Source organism: Cololabis saira, chromosome 17 (assembly GCF_033807715.1).
Source record: "Cololabis saira isolate AMF1-May2022 chromosome 17, fColSai1.1, whole genome shotgun sequence".
In the NCBI taxonomy this organism is placed as follows: Eukaryota; Metazoa; Chordata; class Actinopteri; order Beloniformes; family Belonidae; genus Cololabis; species Cololabis saira.
The window spans coordinates 36,612,417-36,632,559 of NC_084603.1; the positions used below are offsets into that span (position 1 = coordinate 36,612,417).

The 20,143-nt window shown below is 45.5% G+C and overlaps 1 protein-coding gene across 2 annotated transcripts; it reads right to left on the reverse strand.

Moving 5' to 3' along the window:
* Positions 1-6,663: 6,663 nt before the first annotated feature.
* LOC133463385 (fibroblast growth factor-binding protein 2-like) lies at positions 6,664-17,660 on the reverse strand. Of its 2 annotated transcripts, none has more exons than XM_061744903.1 (3): positions 17,547-17,660; positions 9,400-9,695; positions 6,664-8,729 (listed from the first exon to the last, which is right to left on the reverse strand). In XM_061744903.1, the coding sequence occupies exons 1-3, from the start codon at positions 17,610-17,612 to the stop codon at positions 8,291-8,293; spliced, it is 801 nt and encodes a 266-aa protein (XP_061600887.1). In that variant the 5' UTR covers positions 17,613-17,660; the 3' UTR covers positions 6,664-8,290. The 2 variants fall into 2 exon arrangements, with proteins under 2 accessions (XP_061600887.1, XP_061600886.1); XM_061744902.1 differs by having other exon boundaries at positions 6,664-8,732.
* Between the last annotated feature and the right edge of the window lie 2,483 nt (positions 17,661-20,143).

A 20,143-nucleotide genomic window follows, 5' to 3' on the forward strand; every position in this document is an offset into this window, starting at 1 on the left:
TGCAGGGTCACGGGGGTCTGCTGGAGTCTATCCCAAATCATTTCAGGTGAGAGGCAGGGGTTACACCCTGGACAGGTCAGCAGTCCATCACAGGGCCACATATACAGACAAACAACCAGACACACTCACACTCACACCTACGGGCAATTTAGAATCACCAATTAACCTACTATGCATGTTTTCGGACTGTGGGAGGAAACCGGAGTACCCGGAGGGAACCCACACAAGCACGGGGAGAACATGCAAATATATTTAACAACTTGTGCTTTTTATTATTTTACCTCTTTTCTTGTCATTTTATTTCATTTTATTTGTTATTTCCTGTTTAATTGTGTCTTTCTGTTTTTAATGTTGATGTAAAGCACTTTAAATTACCTTGTGTTGAATTGTGCTATATAAATAAACTTGCCTTGCCTAAAGTCAGTTGAGGATAAACAGAGGTTCAGTTTTGTGGTTTTAAAAGAGGAAAATGTGCAAAATATCGTCTCATGACGAAAAAGATTCCTCTTCTTTTTTTCTTCTAATCAATACCTGTACCTGCTTGTTTTTCTTGAGGATCCCGTGGGGCTGGAGCCATGCCGGCTGTCCACAGCTGAGAGCTGGACACACATCCACCGCAGGGCCTTTACGACTATCTTTCATTCAAATCCTCACTCCTTTTTTTCAAACTGTTATAATTATAGTGTTTGGTTTTTGTTCTTTTGAACTGTTGTGATCCAGCAGTGCCCTCTGGTGGTCAAAACTGCTGAAGAAGAAGAAGAAGAAGGGGTTGGATCTCTCCTCAGGCTGGTGTCCACATGGGCTCAAATAAGGAGATGGATGGGTGCACGGATGCTTTCGTATAGCTATTAAAAAAATCATAAATAGTTCCTTCGAGTACATTTTTAAGTATCTTCCTTTTTCTTCCAGCAGGGTGAATGTTTAGTTCACACCCCACCCACCCTTCCATTACGTATAGCAACTTCTTCAGGGTCATGCAGGTCTAGGGTTGTCACCCGTCCCTTGAAAAACTGAATCGTCCCGTATTTATAAACTAAAGTACGCGTCCTGTATGGAGCTGAAAAGGGACGCACTTTGTCCCGTATTAATTCAATTCAATTCAATTCAATTTTATTTATATAGCGTCTAATACAACAGAGTTGTCTCTAGACGCTTTCCAGAGACCCATACCCAGAACATGACCCCCGAGCAGTTATTACATAAACAATGGCAGGTAAAAACTCCCCTAGTGGGAGAAAAACCTTAAGCCAAACAGTGGCAAGGAAAAACTCCCCTTTAGGAGGGAAGAAACCTTGAGCAGGACCAGGCTCATAAGGGGGGACCCTCCTGCCGAGGGCCAGACTGGGAGTCAGGGACGTCAACAGCACAGCAGGCAGGTGGAAGCAGCAGCGGGATGACCAGGGGTGGGGACCGCAGGCCAGCACGCAGCTCCCGAAGCTCCGGCCCAATCATCAAGTCCCAGGTTGGGGTGCAGGGTCGGGGAGAGGTTGAAAAGGGGCAGGGCCAGGGAGAGGAGTCTTGACGGACAAACCTTCTCCCTCGCCTGCCCGGGCTGTTACCCTGCCCCCCTCACTCCCACGCTGCAGGTTCCGGTGTCCGGCAAAGGATGCTGCAACATGGACAAAAGAGAGAAAAAGGGAGGAGAAGGGGGGGCCAGCACAAGAAACTACAGGAGCGACTCTGACACACTAAAGTTTACACTACCTAGAGATTTACCAACACCAGCTAGAGGTTTACTAAACACTAACTATAGGCTTTACTAAACAGAAATGTTTTAAGTTTAGTTTTAAAGGTGGAGGTGGTGTCAGCCTCCTTAACCCAGATTGGAAGTTGGTTCCATAGTAATGGTGCCTGATAGCAGAACGCCCGCCCTCCAAATCTACACTCTATTACTGTGAGAGTCAAAAAATAGTCATAAAATGCCAATGGAAAATGGCATTGATGAGTTCATAAGTTATTGTTTTCTGTTTTACTACAACTGTATCTACAGTCATGGCCTTTGAGGCACAAATATGTTTACAAGTTTTCTACAGACTTTCTGTTTGCACTTTTGTTATTGCACTAAAAATGTGCACTATTACAGAATGGATGTTCTGCTTTCTTTCTATTGTTTTATATTAATTTATACAATTTTAAGTTAAGCAGGACAGGTTTCTGTTTAAGAAAGACACTTATTTTATTCAGGTCAATTTGTTATTTTGTATTAAAGTGAATTACTGGAAATAATTTGTTTTCCATGTGTTCATGGAATTCAAAAATATGTATTTAATTCAATTCAGGTTCAATGTCAAATAGTTAAAAAATAGTTTCACTCACAAAAAAATGGGCAAAAAAAATTCACCACGCCAAGAAAGGTGAAGGCAATCGGGTTGGCCGGCCCTGCAGATGAGGGGTCCCTATTTTCCATTTTTCAGGGTGTTGGCAACCCTATGCGGGTCACCGGTCACAGCTCTCTTCAGGGGAAAGGCAGGAGAACAGGCCGGACACAGTCACCCTCACTCTAAACGGTCACCGTTGAGGATCACTCCCGGTATTTGTTCTTGGCAACGTGTGACGGTGTTTTACCAAACCTTTCATCGTCCCGTGGATCCCCACAGGTGGGGTTTCATCACCACTTTTATTTGGTTTATACACGAATGCTTGCCAGAGCCAGCATGCAGGGCATCACTTCCTCACGCTTTAAGATGGCCGCGGTCCCGGCCTGACCCCGTTTCCTTTTTATAAACATCAGTTATCCTCCTGCTGTCACATCCCTCGCTGTTTTATTAAGGCCCAAGCACTTGAGGGCCTTTTTGCCCCCCTAAACGTCAAAATGTGCGTCTCCATCCTGCAACGATACGCATTACTTTTCTCAGTTAAAAGTGTTACTGTTGCGACACTAGAGGCCAAAAAGCGCGCCCCCCCCCCCTTCATCTGATTGGTCCATATTTGATAGTTCCTACTTTCTGCCATAACTTTTGAATGGTTTAATATAGAGAGTCTTGGCTGGTGTCATCCACTAAATGTCCAGGCCTGAAGAATCTACATCAAGTCATACAAGCTTCCACTGCAGCCTGAACGTGCACAAGGGTGGAGGACCCGTTCATCGCTGCTTGCAGCATTAATTATTATTCTAACCTTTATTTAACCAGGAAAAAAAGTCTTGTTGAGATTAAAAATCTCTTTTACAAGAGAGTCCTGGCCAAGACAGACAGCAGCAAAAAGTTGCACAAACAAGCAATAACAAAACAGTTAAAAACAATTCAGAAATACAGATCACAAACAAAATCAGCAGTCGAGGCATCCACAGCCTGTTGTACTTGCTTCCAAAGTCTTTCAGAAGAACCTTAAAAGCATCAAGTGACACCATTCAATTTTTTATTCAATTTTAAGATTTTCTGCAGCTCATTCCAAGCAGAGGAGGCAGCGTAGCTGAAAGCCCTGCTAGCTGGTCCAGTGCGGACCCTTGGTACAGTCAATAAAAATAAGTCCTGAGACCGAAGATTCTGCCTCCCAGTGCTTTTTTGAGAGAGATTCCTCCCCAAAAAAACTGGAAACAGGACAAGAATGGCCTTAGAAACAACTGTTGTTGATGGCCAGACAGTTGAAGCTGTCTGTTAGGTCTTTTCCTATCAAAATAGAAAAAGTTAGAGTTAAGAACACTGAGACATGCTCAGTGCAGTTCCACTCTAACTCCCATGAACCTCTGCCTGCAACTTCCTTTTAGGGACACAAGTTAATTTGCATATAAGAAAGATAAAAATGTACACAATGCTTACTTGACAGTTCTCAGAAGGAAGTGATAGAGGTGTGATCGGATGATCCTGTAGGTGTAGGGTTGTGTGAATGTGACCTTTCGTACAAGTTCAGGTGTGTGTGTGTGTGTGCGTGCGTGCGTGCGTGCGTGCGTGCGTGCGTGTGTAGATAAATGATACATAGCAATAGTATACAGCATATCATTTTCCTAACACTGTCCATCACTGTCAAAACCTCGGCACATTCGTTGATAATAAGCTGTTCTTTGAGCCTCAGGTTGATATCGGCACATTAAAGTACATCAGCATCTGTATTTTTACTTCAAGCATTTTATTAATCCTGCACTCAGCTCAGTCAGGTTCACATCTACGTTGTGGAACCACTGGCGTTCATGTCTCTACTCTTGCGCCTGACGCTGTTTTCTTTTTGTGTCACTGTTGTTTTTAAGTCTTCTGTATTGTGGTTTTTGTTGTCTTTTATATCGTAGGTTGTTGTCTTTTATATCGTGTATGTTATGTGTATAATTTTTTTATGATACTACGGACCTCTTCTCGAGATATGTCTCTAATAAAGTGTGAATTGAATTGAATTAAATTAAATTAAATTAAATTAAATTAAATTGAATTGAATTGAATTGAATTGAATTGAATTGAATTGATTATTGAAGATTCATTTGGTAAGGGTGACCTTAAACACTCGGAGGACTGGTTGTCCCGACTGATCGACTCTGGAGACGCTGCGTCTCCTCCTCCAGCTGCAGATAAAAGACGTCCTTTCCTCCTGCAGCTGTTGGAGTTTTTATCATAATTTATTGTTTCTGTGCTTGTCTGGTCCCGTCTCTGATATTTACTGTTGTGATCATGGTTTTTACTGCTAGCTGTAAAAGAAATTGCTCCTGGGGGTTATAAACCTGTAAACGTATTCTTTGAATGGAAACTGGATTCCACGGAGCAAACTCAGATGGTAGACCTTAAAGTGTTTCGGTCTTTCATTTTTATAAAGTTTTATAAATGAAGAATAACTTGATAAATGATAAAACAGTTCCATAAAGTACACAAAACTGCAGAAAAGCAGCAGAGCTGATGACGGGACTAAATCAATAATGACTGATACCAGGATTTCATGACTTAATTACCACATCAACAATCTGTTGGCTTTTACTGTATCATAGAGGAGGTGAGCCAAGCTGATAGGATCTAAAACATAAACTAATTAAACATGAACTGGTCATGTCTGGATCATGAGCTTTCATAATAATTTTAATACTGCTGTTATCTGAAAAAACTACGCCACGTTGGAGCCAAACGAAGCGTCTGAAGGCAGCGTGACGTATCCAAGTTTTTTATGTCCAGCGAGGAAAAACTAAACTAGATGTGACAGCGACTTCATGTTTGGACCTTCAGAGCCAAGCTCCGTGACGTCGGAGACGAGCTCACTGTTGTCCCATCTCCCTCTTCAAATCTCTGGATGAGAAGAAGTGTCTGTCTGAAGGTTTACCAGCAGAGGGTGCCAGAGCTCTGCCACATGTTGCACCAGAAGCCACGTCCCTCCGTCCGAGATGGACAAACACCAGGGACAACGATCTGAACCAAACCCCGCAGCTGCTGCTGATTTCATTAACATCATCGTGAAGAGGGGGCACGGTGGCGCAGCAGGTAGTCACACCCTGGGTGGGGTTGGGGAAAGGATCTTTCTGTGTGGAGTTTGCATGTTCTCCCCGTGTTCCCTTGGGTAGCAATGGGAGCTACTCTCACAAAAACATGCACACAGTTCTGGGCTATACATGCCCCCTCTGGCCAACCGGGGCGCCAGATGGGGTGGGGAGGATCCGGCCGGAATAACGTGATCCTTCCACGCGCTACGTCCGGCCAGAGAATCCTCACCCTGTCTGGTGAAAAGATGCGGCCTGCTCACTCCTCAGGTTAAGGAGGAGACCTGAGCTCAGTGCGGGGCCTCCTGGGGTTGGTAGAGGATGGCAATGCCCAGGACTGACTTAGGTAGGAGCACTGGGTGATAAAATGGGAAGAAATCGGGGATAAAAAAAAATAAAAACATCATTGTGAAGGTGGGAGAACAGGTCGGAGTGGCCCGACAACAACTTTTTACTAACAGAAGGCAGTGATAGAAAAGGCTAAAGGTCAACGCTTCATAGCCGTTCATGGCCAAAACAGTCCTTATTCACAGTCCTTGATGTGGCAACATCGCCTCGAAATGGCTTCAAATTCTTCCTCACAAGTGACCAAAAACTCAGGAAAATCTGCTGCAAGCAGCTATTCGTCATTACACTCTGAAGGAAGTCCAATTTTGGCAATTTTAGTTTAAAAGTGGGGAACTTTTAATGATCGGACCATGCCGGGTGGCTGGTGCTTGGCTGGGTCCTGGTCCATCACCTTGGGTTTCCTGGCTGCCGCCTCACATGGCCCGCCCTCTTCTGGCCCTCCGTGGGGCTGTGGGTGGCCTGGGTTCGGCTTTCTTCCTTGTCGACTTTTGGTCTCTCGGGTCCCTTGCGCCCTCCCTCCTCCACTATAGTTACAGTTCAGGTAAAACCTTGTTTTCATTTTGCACACACACAGTTACACAGACATACACACCTGCTCACTCACCTACATACTCACCCCACAGTTTTGGGGGACAGATAATCACAGTATTCTAGTTTTGATTCAGTCTCAGAGACCTGAAATGATTGCTGCTTGTGTCTCTGCCTGTTCTCGTGTCTGTTTGTTTGTTTTCTCTCTTCCAGATTCCAAAAGCTTGTGTGCCCGTTGTGTGATTTCCTATGTTTCTCTCATTTCAGACTTGCAGCGGATTCCACCCCTCAACTCCACCCCTCGATTCATGCTGATGTCTGATGATAACATAAAATCATTAAAAACAGAGCAAACAGTGTTGCAGCAGCTGAATAAGGGAACTTTGTGGAAGCGCTTGTGTTTGAAAGACTTTATTGTAGAGTTCAAAGTATTGTTAACATTTCCTTAAAGACATTACCAAATGCTGCAACAGTGCAAATAGGAACAACTGACAACCTTTAACAAACTGTTTTTACACGAGGCGATGTAAAGTCTAGAGAATGTTTTAGTCTGAAATCATTAATTAATCTAAGTGATCAAAGTCGTCATCATCATCATCATCATCATCATCATCATCATCATCAGAACATGTCATTAATCAATCAGGGCACACCAACATCATAGACCTAAGTCAGACTTAATTTTTCTAGAAAGCACAAGTACAACAACAAAAACACATCCCAAAGCTAAACAAAGTTAATTTACAAAATGTGAGATCAAATCATGATCAGACTGATTGATTTTCCTGCAGAATTTAGAATTTCTCCACCGTCAGGTCACGCCTGCACATGTCAGTGTGTGAAATAAATGTGAGGGACAATTTATGCTGAATATGCTTTCGTTATCTCAAAGTTTTGTACAACTGACCTATCGGTAAGCCCCGCCCCCCTTAGTTAGTGTTGTAACTCCAATAGTTTATAATGGTGGTTTATAATGTGTGAAAACTTTCTCCCAAGATGTTTAAGACACACTTTTGGATGCAAAAGGACCACCTTTCATTGAGGAGCATTCAAATGGGATTTAAACATGTCATGAAGGGATATGTAGAAAATCTAAAAATATATGTTTGGTAATAGGATTCAGTTGGAGATGAGGCTGTGCAGAAGCTTAATCTTACTGTCGTCCTGACTGCTGATTACAACATCCAGCACTGTTCATGCACCCCAGAGTGAAATTCAATTAATTAACATTACATTATTTTAATTAGGAAAGGCATGACTTCAAATCTCTCTTTTTTTTTTTACTTTTTTTGACATAAACCCCATAAAACAGATGAGAGTTCACGATCTTCCACTGTTTTTCTGTGGATCTGAACAGGGAAAAGTCTGAGTTCTGTTCCCTGTGGAACTGATACTCAACAGCCATTGGCTCATCTGCCTTTGAGGGGGCGGGGCTTACCGATAGATCAATTCAGATGGCCATGCTATGCAGAACCACTTGTGCAGTACCACTTGTGCCCACATGGGGGCGTTTGACGGGGTCTCCGCGTTGACCAAGAGCCACTGGAAATACTGCACAGTAGCGGGAATTCCCAGCATGTTTTATAACACTCGGGCTGTACTGGAAAATCAATTCCCTTCAGGGATTAATAAAGTATTTTGAATATGATTTAATTGAATTGAAGAGGAGCACTTTTCTGCGTCTAACACGTATAAGCTTTCTCGTCATGTCCATATTTATGTCCATATTTGTGGTCTGCGGTGGTGTTGCTGCATGCAGCAACTTTATATATTGTCCCACAATGTTGCAAATTTGATGCAAACTGTAGACCTAATTTATCAAAAGAATTTGATAGTTAAAAAATCTGATATTACCAAAAGTTTTTTTCCAAATTCCAGATAAACTGGCTTTCATAAATGGTACAGGATTGTTCTTCTTCTACAGGATCTTACAAATGAGCTACTTCTAAAGAGATTACAAAAACATTTTCCTTGATTGCTTTCAGATTGTGTGTTTACGCCACCATGAACAAAGGAGGAAACGCCGCGTCAACCATCAAAAAACTTAACAAAGAAGGAGCAGACGGAGTGCCACCCCTCGCTGCAATAAGCCTGCACCGGCTCCATGTCGTTCATTAATCTCTCCTCCTCAAACCCAGTCTTGTCCTCCATCCTCTTCTTCTCCTCTTCCTCCTCCTTCTTACTCTTTTTCTTCTGTACCTTCTCTCCATCTGCACTCTTCTCAGCGGCTACTCCTTTCTTCTTCCCTCCCTCTTTGCCTCCCTTCTTCTCCTCCCCTCCGCTCTGCTGGGCTAGCTTCATGTGGGCCTCGGGAGGCGCCTTCTTACAGGTTTTGGCCTTTAGGAATTTCTCTCCGCAGGCCTTCCCCCTTTTCTTCAGCTTTCCCACCAGCTGCTTCCAGTACTGGCTGGACTTCACCCCGTAGGCCTGGCAGAGGTCTGGTTTCCCAGCGTAACGACACCAGTATCTGCTTGGGAAACAAGAACAGGAACACAACGGTTTTAGGGTGCTTTCACATCTGTCCCATTTGGAGCAGTTGTTCCGAAACAGGGAGCGTTTCCCCCTAAAGATCGGTTCATTTGGTATATGTGAACACAGCAATCGCTCGGATGCAGGAGAAAACAAGCGAGCCGAGATCTCCTAGGAGAGGTGGTCTTGGCTCGCTTCCATTCCAGACCTGGAGCGGTTCGTTTGCAGTGAGAACATAATCCACACAGCAACCGATTAACCACAGAAACAAACTAGCCACACTCGCTTACGATGTTCCATAGTTGTTGTTTTTCCCGGGGTACGGAAGAGGAAACTACTTCCGCGTTCATTTCTGACCAATGAGAGAACAGTTGGTTCATGGCATTTGTTAACAGCTTTGAACCGCTACAGACGGTTGCCTTGTGAACACAAACACCACAAACGGAAAACGAAACAACTGTATCAATTTAGCCCCTGAATTGGAAAGAAACAAACGGGCCACAGGTCTGAAAGCACCCTAAGATAAACTTCCAGGCAGGTAGCAGTAGTTCTCTGCTTGACTTTCATACGATGTCTGAAGGTGGAAGAGATGCTAACCAGCTCTCCATCCCCATTTGATCATTTGAACCAGTTTTTAGGGGAAAATGCATGCTCCAGTTTGGACTCACCTCTCCTGATCTCCTTCAGTTCCGCTGCTGCAGTTCACCAGCAGGGTCACCAGACCCTCGCCAGACGTCTGCCAAGTGCAGCGGTGGCCGTCCTTGGTGGTCAGCTCCCCCGAACTGAGAACCGAGCGGCTCCGGGGCCGCTTGGCTGGCTGGGGAGACGGCGGAGGCTGATTGGATTTGCCACGTTTGTCTTGTGCAGGCTGGCGCTTGGCACCGGTGAGGGCGAGGAGGCAGAGGAGGAGGAGGAAGACGCTGCACGACACGGCACGCATCTTGGCTGGGAAGGACATTTGTTTCTAGAGACCGAAAAGAGGAAAAATGTGAACACTGAGGTGTAGAAAATATTCAAATATAAGTTTCACAAAGTAACTTTTGTGTTATGGCGCTTTTCCACTAGTACCTACTCAGCCCGACTCGACTCGCCTCCACTCGGTTTTGTGCTTTCCCACTAGGGGTCTAACGTGCCGAGTAGATACTTTTTCTGTAACTATTCTGCCGAGGTTCTAAGCTGCTGAGTCGGCTGTCTCTGACATCATCACACTACAGGCCACTGATTGGTTGGGGGGTTGGAGTCAGACGTCTGAGTCAGGATGTGACATCAGTGAAAGAGCGACTCTGACGGCTTATTGTTCATTTTGTTCAACAGGCAATGGCAACGCAAAAGTTTGTTTGGTGTTCCAACTCTGAGATGCAGATGTTCATAAACCTGGTGCTGAGGAGAGAATTAAAAAGGATCTAGACGGGAGATAAGGAACGACCAGATCCACCAGGAGCTCATCAGGAGTCTCTTCATAGCTGCTCGCGGCTCCCAGCTGAAAAAAAAAAGCCTCGCCGCTTGAAGCTTCTCTCACTCTCATTTTTTTTTTTATCCCGGTTTTTTCCCCCATTTTATCACCCAGTGACAGTCCTGGGCATTGCCATCCTTTACCAACCCCGGGAGGGCCCTTCACTGAGCTCAGGTCTCCTCCTTAACCTGAGGAGTGAGCAGGAGTGAGCAGGCCGCGTTTCTCTGGCTGGACGTAGCGCGTGGAAGGATCAAGTTATTCCGGCCAGATCCTCCCCACCCCATCTGGCGCCCCGGCTGGCCAGAGGGGGCAGTGTAGCCCAGGACTGTGTGCATGTTTTTGTGAGGTTAGCTCACATTAGCTACCCAAGGGAACACAGGGAGAACATGCAAACTCCACACAAAAAGCCGGTTTCGCCAACCCCACCCAGGGTGTGGGCACTGAAGTCATGGGGGAACTAACACGCACCTCAGCGCCCACAGCGTCCCTGGCGGGAATCAAACCCAGGATCTTCTTGCTGTGAGATGGCTGCACTACCAGCTGCGCCACCATGCCCCCCTCATTCTCATTTTTTAACTTGATATTGAACACAAGCCACAGACCCAGCAGCACATCTATCATCTCCTCCAGGTTCTACATCTTTAGTGTTGTTGTCTTCTTCGTTTAGATACACAATCAAATACATCACAGCAGCTTCACTCCAACCTCCTACTTCTGATCCAGGTGCTGAATTGTTATGGAAAAGAAACTTGGCAGAGTTGAGATGAGTCGAGCCGAGTACATACTAGTGGAAAAGCACCATTAGAATGGGATATTTCCAAGAATGGTCATTAAAGTCAGCACCCGGTCAATCTACGTCAAAATAAAATGCTATCTTAAACCTCTGACAAGACTCCTAGATGTGATTCAAACTTAAGAGATAGTGTGGATAAGGTCCCCATGTCAAACCGAGGTCATTTAAACTGCACTTGTGCAAAAAGAACACATAGATGAGAAGATGGTGCCTTGTCTCTTGGATGGTTGGTTCTTTTCCAGACTGCAGGCCAGCGTTGCCTTGTCACCACTTTACGCTGCAGAGACTTTGCATACAAACAGTGGCTGAACAGTTCTGATTAATCCAAACTTTATAATTGATCTTAAGGCATATCAAACCTGCCATATTGTTATAAAAACATCATCCCTGTCCTGAAAATAACTGATTTCAGATGATCAAGACAGCGTTGAAAACAGTAGAGTTTTGAACTTCTGTATTATTTATGGTTGGAGAACACCTAAAATAGGATCAAACTCGGTGTTGGGATGTAGAAAGTGAGCGAGTTCTTATCGAGCACCAACGTTTGAACGGTCCAGGTGAAGCCAGAGAGGAGTTGCCGTTGGTGTGGATGGAGTCTGAGGACGAAACCGAGCTCAGCGTTGTCTAAACACTTGTTTGTTAGAGCCCGTCAGCCGTTTATTTTCATGTGCTGGCTTTAACTTCTGTATATTTGCCGTCTGCAGTTATCTAAAGAGGACGTGGATGACCAGAATAATCGCATCTTCATCCTCTTTGCCACAGCATGGTTACTAATATGATTAACAGTGATTAGTTAAGCCATCCCTAATGATCTTTCTGTACACCAACAATAAATACATCATTAATGCTCCACAGCATCACTGAGAACAGTAGAAATGACAATATATTTCACATTTGGGGCAGATAAACTGACATCAGAAGACTACAAACTTGCTGACAGTGCTAATTTAGTCTGGTTAACCCTTCCATGGATTAAGCACTTACAGGTATTACTGGCTGACCACCAACTGCTCAGGGGATTATAAATATGTGTGCATTTAGCAGGGACCATGGTGAATGTGGCGGTTCTGTGTTCGGCTGGTTCATGAGTAGCCGCGGCCCTCAACAGGCTCAGGCCGGACCTGTTCAGGACCTGCTCAGCTGTGTCTCAATCTCGTGATGAAAACGTAGCTTCATATACAGGAGTAAATATACTGTAGATGTTGGTGAGACTGCCATTGAACAGGGGGGGGGGGGGGGGGGGGGGTGTCTGGGTCACAGGAAGCTGCTGCTCAGCAGAGCTTGGAAGACGTTGTTGCAGCAGGACAATAACCGGAACATGGAGGAACTGTAGGTCCAACACAGACTCACTTCAGGAGAAGAAAATCCTCCAGAGTGGTTAGTGGTCAGACCAGACCAGACCTGAATCCCATAGAGATGCTGTTGAAACAGCTCAAGAGAGACGTTTACACCATCCATCCATCATCCATCCATCCATCCATCCATCCATCCATCCATCCATCCATCCATCCATCCATCCATCCATCCATCCATTCATCCATCCATCCATCCATCCATCCATCCATCCATCCATCATCCATCCATCCATCCATCAATCCATCCATCCATCCATCCATCCATCAATCATCCATCCATCCATCATCCATCCATCATCCATCATCCATCCATCCATCCATCCATCAATCCATCCATCCATCCATCCATCAATCACCCATCCATCCATCAATCATCCATCCATCCATCCATCCATCCATCCATCCATCCATCCATCCATCCATCAATCACCCATCCATCCATCAATCATCCATCCATCCATCCATCCATTCATCCATCCATCAATCATCCATCCATCCATCAATCATCCATCCATCAATCATCCATCCATCCATCCATCCATCCATCCATCAATCATCCATCCATCAATCATCCATCCATCCATCCATCCATCAATCATCCATCCATCAATCATCCATCCATCCATCAATCATCCATCCATCAATCATCCATCCATCCATCCATCCATCCATCAATCATCCATCCATCAATCATCCATCCATCCATCCATCCATCCATCCATCAATCATCCATCCATCAATCAATCATCCATCCATCCATCCATCAATCACCCATCCATCCATCAATCACCCATCCATCCATCCATCCATCAATCACCCATCCATCCATCAATCATCCATCCATCCATCCATCCATCCATCCATTCATCCACCCATCCATCCATCCATCCATCAATCATCCATCCATCAATCATCCATCCATCCATCCATCCATCCATCAATCATCCATCCATCAATCATCCATCCATCAATCATCCATCCATCAATCATCCATCCATCCATCCATCATCCATCAATCCATCATCCATCCATCAATCATCCATCAATCCATCCATCCATCAATCATCCATCCATCCATCCATCCATCCATCATCCATCATCCATCCATCATCCATTCACTCATCCATCCATCCATCATCCATCCATCCATTCATCCATCCATCCATCCATCATCCATCCATCATCCATCATCCATCCATCATCCATCCATCCATCCATCCCTCATCCATCCATCCATCATCCATCCACCCATCCATCTATTCACCCATCCATCCATCCATCCATCATCCATCCATCATCCATCATCCATCATCCATCCATCCATCCACCCATCCATCCATCCATCATCCATCAATCCATCATCCATCCATCAATCATCCATCAATCCATCCATCCATCAATCATCCATCCATCCATCCATCCATCCATCATCCATCATCCATCCATCATCCATTCACTCATCCATCCATCCATCATCCATCCATCCATTCATCCATCCATCCATCCATCATCCATCCATCATCCATCATCCATCCATCATCCATCCATCCATCCATCCCTCATCCATCCATCCATCATCCATCCACCCATCCATCTATTCACCCATCCATCCATCCATCCATCATCCATCCATCATCCATCATCCATCATCCATCCATCCATCCACCCATCCATCCATCCATCATCCATCCATCCATTCACTCATCCATCATCCATCCATCCATCCATCCATCCATCCATCATCCATCCATCCATTCACTCATCCATCATCCATCCATCCATCATCCATCCATCCATCCATCCATCCATCATCCATCCATCCATCCATCCATCCATCCATCCATCCATCCATCCATCCATCCATCCATCCATTCACTCATCCATCCATCCATCCATCCATCCATCCATCCATCCATCCATCCATCCATCCATCCATCCATCATCCATCCATCCATCCATCCATCCATCCATCCATCATCCATCCATCCATCCATCCATCCATCCATCCATCCATCCATCCATCCATCCATCCATCCATCCATCATCCATCCATCTATTTTTCTTATCTACATGAAGATCAGATCTCATTTTAAGTCACATTAATGTAGATATCTCCACATCAAAGGCTAATTATTTTGACACATTAATAACAATTAATTTCCTTGAAGAATTAAACTGTTATTAAAATGTTGTTTTATTATTATGCTGCAACCCCTCTTCTAGCAGAGTAACTGTGTAAATCTCCTGCTGTGAGGAGGAATGACCTTTTGTCCCAGTTCTTACTGCAGCTGAATAAAGCTCTCCGACTGAAGACACTCTGTTGTTTTAATCAAAATATTATAAAAGCCCTGACAACTGTGTCTACATTTGTATCTTTGTACAATCAGCTCCAGGAGCTCCACAACAGTCCCGCACAGATCCAGCCTTCTTCATCTGTTTTTTTTTTTCTCAACAGATAACTGCAGGTAAAACTGCAATTTTCCACCAAGACTGAAGTTTTCCAACACCTTTCAACACCACTCAGTTCCGTATGCCGTCTGTAATCCGTCTGTCAGTGACCCAATTAATTATAATCAAGAGGTTTAAAAAAAAAAGTTATGTATTTTTAGTTTACATTTTGTGATAAGTAAATGTAAATTGCTATATTGGTTACAGCTTTTCGATAGGGCTCTTGTTTTGAAATGAGAATTTGAGTTGAAATACGGGGATGAGACCACCTTTTTATCTCTCAGCAGTCTTTGGCCGTCAAACCTTCAATGTTGTTCCAAACTTAAAGCTATGACCAAATATGACTTTGCATATGCATTTACAAATTGTATCCACAAAGATTCTTTGACATTTCAAGGACAACATGTCAACACTTCACCGTGCCTGTGTATACCAGAGTTGCTCCTCCATGAGCTAGCTGTAACTCTTTGGAGTTGTTCACACGTTGCTTTGTTAAAAACTTTTGGCAGCTCATTTGAACTTGATAAACAGATCAGTCCTGTTGTCAAAACCAGCTTCTTCCAGTTACCAGCGTTGGCCAAAGTGAAGCTACGCTAACCATTTCGCCAGTCATGCACGTGTTTTTGATTACTTGAATGTGGGTTTTGTCGGGTCTCCTTGTGGCAGGGTGGAGGAACTGCAGCCACTCAGGCTGACGGGCCACACCTGTGTCCCGTCAGCCTGAGTGGCTGCAGCTCCTCCACCCTGCCACACTCCTGTTTTAGCTTCAGCTGGTGTAAAACACTGCCCATTGAGGGTTTATTCTTAGATTTTAAGGCTTTAAATGGGCTGACACCACCGTACTCGTCTTAAGTTCTTCTTTCCAGCCCTGTCGGAGCGCTGACGTCATCCTGCCAGAAAGCCCTCCTGGTTCCCAGATCCGGACTCAAATGGAGGTGACTGAGCCTTTTCTGCAGCCGGACCCACCGGTACACATAACTACACCTCGGAATGTTGTTATCTTTACTTGTGCCTTCAATTTGTACGTCTTTGCATGTTCTGCTCATGCTTTATATTAATCTTAAGTGCACTTCACCCAACCGTTGTTGTTTTTAAATGTCCCACAGAAATCATTTGGACATTGAGCTACCCTGACTGGACCATGAACTGTGACACATAGTTGGAAACAGCTGAAGTGAGGTAGACGGAAGCATGCATCGTTTCTGCAGCTTTCCCCTGTCTATTAGAACATTTGCACCGCAGCTCCCCAAAACCATTTATGACAGCATCAAAGCCAGTTCAGCAACCTCCATTTAAGTTTGTTCAGAGTTGTTCTATGCTACCGTGGCAACCACGTAGCTTAGGGAACACGAGGACGCACAGATCAGCCCTTCTTAACGTAGCCTGGCCACCTTTTATCTGAAGCAGTCTTATATATATATAGACTCACATTCATGATTTCAGCATAAACTGAATAAAATGCACAACTATAACAATGCTGGCGGTGCAGAATATGCTTTATGCATCACACACTGCAAAATCTCAAAATCTTAACAAGAATATTTTTCCTATTTCTAGTTAAAATGTGTCATTTTTAGTCAAAAAATCTCATTACACTTAAAACAAGACTCATCACTGGAAAAAACAACAATTTTTACCTGTTTAAAGTAGTTTCACTTAAAATAAGTAGAAAAATCTGCCAGTGGAACAAGATTTGCTTGTAATGAGAAGATAAATCTTGTTCCACTGGCAGATTTTCCTACTTATTTCAAGTGAAAATTTACTTGAAACAGGTGAAAATTGTCAAATAACAAGTTATTTTTCTGGTAATGACTCTTGTTTTAAGTGTAATGAGATTTTTTTGACTAAAAATGGGACATTTTAACTAGAAATAAGACAAATATTCCTGGTAAGATTTTGAGTTTTTGCAGTGTATATACATATACAGTACCTATTCAACACAACCAAGATGCCTGCAGACGTAACCAACAAGCTTTTTCTGCAAAACCAACAACAGCCTTTCACTGATATCAAAATCAAATGCAGAGGAACCTGACAGCCTCACCCCTCCGAAGTAAAACGCCAACGGATGATCTGATTATGTTTGGCCTTCTAGAAATGAATGGATACCGGTTAGATAGAGAATGATCATACGCCATGTCTCCCAGTGGGACGAGCCCATGAACCTCAACGGGGAGGCGTCCGGGGGGCATCCGAGCCTCCTAATCAACCTCCTAATCGAACCTCTCCTGTGAGAGTTTAAGGTCCTTGCCTGACCAAGCCAACAGAACCACATCATCTGCAAAAAAAAGCAGAGACCCAATTCTGAGGTGACCGAACGCGGACCCCCGCTAGCTGCACCTAGAAGTCCATGTCCATGCGTCTGTCCATGAGAGTCATGAACAGGACCGATGACAAAGGAAAGCCTTGGCCGAGTCCAAGATGTGACATGTCCAGGGACCAGACAGCCCGTCAAAGAGTACCAGAGATCTCAGTTCCACACAGACTCCCAGAGCGGCCCCCATGCGAATAATAAATAATAAATGAAGGACCTGCGCTGGTGTAAAACCTGCAACAACTGCATGTTTAACTTCCCGGAGTTCCGTCTGTTGGGATCAGATCAATACCTGACACTTTTCCACGCCTCAGCTGATGCTTGTGTTTGTCTGTGTGACCTCATCATTTACAAGGTAATGAACCAACACCGACAACTAACCTTTTTAAAGAAATAAAGTCCCTCAGACGATTTCTAAGTGCGTGTTTATATTCTCTCTGTTGTTTTTGTACCTGCTGGAGCAAACGTGACAGAATAAAACACTTGTAACAGGAGAAGTCCAGTTTCCTCGTGACCATTGAAAGCAGACGTGTGATGGGAAAACAAAGACAAAGCAGCAAAACAAAAATAATCCCCTCTCAAGGAACCCCCTCCCCACTCCCCCTGCTTGATCCTCCTCTGATGAAAGAAAAGTCTTTCCTCGCTGCGAGTAAAACTCCAACATTGGGGTAAACCGGTGCGGCAACGCGGATGGTTGAGTGTTGAGGGTTTGGTGGGAGCCGGCGGAGGCCCGGTGCTCTTACCATGGGACGCTCCTCCACTCTGAGTCGCTGTGAGAATGAGGGGGTCACCAACACTGGGATAAAAGAGGGGAGAAGATGGAGGGGGGGGAGGAGGAGCAGGACGACCAGCAGGGGGAGGGGGATCGGGGGGAAATGAAGAACTGCCCACCGTTACCATCGCATCCAGGACCCTCCCACGCTCACCCCCCAGTGTGTGACGAGTGTGAGGAACTGGACAATACACACACTTGCAAACTCAGCTTTCATGTTCATAACAGAAATAGTGTATGTATTTGGATAAAAATGTCTTAAATGTAAAACTATTAACCCTTGTGCTGTCTTCGGGTCAAGGAAGGAGGAAGAGAAGAAGGGAGGAAAGAAGGAAGGAATAATGAAAAGAAGGAAAGAAAGAAGGAAGGAAGGGAGAAAAGAAGGAAGGAAGGAAGGAAGGAAGGAGGGAAGGAATGAAGGAAGGAAGGAAGGAAGGAGGGAAGGAAGGAAGGAAGGAAGGAAGGAAGGAAGGAAGGAAGGAAGGAAGGAAGGAAGGAAGGAAGGAAGGAAGGAAGGAAGGGAAAAAAGAAGGAAGAAAGGAAGGGAAGAAAGGAAGGAAGGAAGGAAGGAAGGAAGAAAAGAAGGAAGGAAGAAAGGATGGAAGGAAGGAAGGAAGGAATGAAGGAAGGAAGGAAGGGAGCAAGGGAAGAAGGAAAGAGAGAACAGGAGGAAAGAAGGAAGGAAGGGAGAATGAAAAGAAGGAAAGAAAGAAGGAAGGAAGGGAGAAAGGAAGGAAGGAAGGAAGGAAGGAAGGAAGGAAGGAAGGAAGGAAGGAAGGAAGGAAGGAAGGAAGGAAGAAAACAAGGGAGGAAGGGAAGAAGGAACAGGAGTAAAGAAGGAAGGAAGGGAAAAAAGAAGGAAAGAAGGAAGGAAGGGAAAAAAGAAGGAAGAAAGGAAGGGAAGAAAGGAAGGAAAGAAGGAAGGAAGGAAGGAAGGAAGGAAGGAAGGAAGGAAGGAAGGGAAAAAAGAAGGAAGGAAGGAAGGAAGGAAGGAAGGAAGGAAGGAAGGAAGGAAGGAAGGATGGAAGGAAGGAAGGATGGATGTTTTTTCTAATGTTTATAAACCAAAGATTAAGTCTATTCTATCGACGCAGTGTTCATGTCTGAGCCGGACCGATCCTGGTGATGCAGCTGTCCACGTTTTATACACACACTTTATCTGTGATGGAAATGTCCACTAAACCTGTTCAAATGAACACATTTCTGGAGTTGGGAGCTGGGACTGGTGCTGGGACTTGTCAGGGTTTGACATTTCCCCCAGTTTGTATTTTCAGTTCTGTCCCTCCTGTTTCCCATCTGCCCTGATTGTCTGCACCTGTGTCTCGTTATCTCCTGTGTATATCTGGTCTTGTCTTTCCCTGCTCCCTGTTGGTCCGTACTGTTTGCTCCCTCCATGTCTCCTCGCCTAGTTTTTGGATTCCTGTTTTTTGTTTTACTTTTGATCCTGCTCTGCAGCGTTTTTGGTTCACTTTTTGCCAACTCCTGCCTCTTGCTCTCCTGCGTTTGGGTCCTCAACAAACCACACCTGTGACAGAACGGACCGACCAAGATGGACCCAGCGGGAGAGCTCATTACCCTCTGGGAGTTCCTCCGCCAGGAGGCGGAGAAAAACATGCGCTGGGTCGAGGAGGAGTCCCCCTTCACGCCTGGCTCGGGGTGGGTCCAGGAGCCCAGGGGAGATGACGACGGCGTCGGCGCCAGCCCCAGCTTGCTCCTGTTCCGGCGGTGGTCCCGGGCGCATCGTCTCCTGTGTCGGCGGTGGTCCTGAATGCATCAGCCCCTGCTCCGGTGATGGTCCCGGACCCCCCTCAGGCAGCACCAAGGACCCGGGTTCCCCCTCAGGCAGCACCAAGGACCCGGGTTCTCCCTCAGGCAGCACCAAGGACCCGGGTTCTCCCTCAGGCAGCACCAAGGACCCGGGTTCCCCCTCAGGCAGCACCAAGGACGCGGGTTCCCCCTCAGGCAGCACCAAGGACCCGGGTTCCCCCTTATCCAGCTCCGAGGACCCGGGTTCCCCCTCAGGCAGCACCAAGGACCCGGGTTCTCCCTCAGGCAGCACCAAGGACCCGGGTTCCCCCTCAGGCAGCACCAAGGACCCGGGTTCCCCCTCAGGCAGCACCAAGGACCCGGGTTCTCCCTCAGGCAGCACCAAGGACCCGGGTTCTCCCTCAGGCAGCACCAAGGACCCGGGTTCCCCCTCAGGCAGCACCAAGGACGCGGGTTCCCCCTCAGGCAGCACCAAGGACCCGGGTTCCCCCTTATCCAGCTCCGAGGACC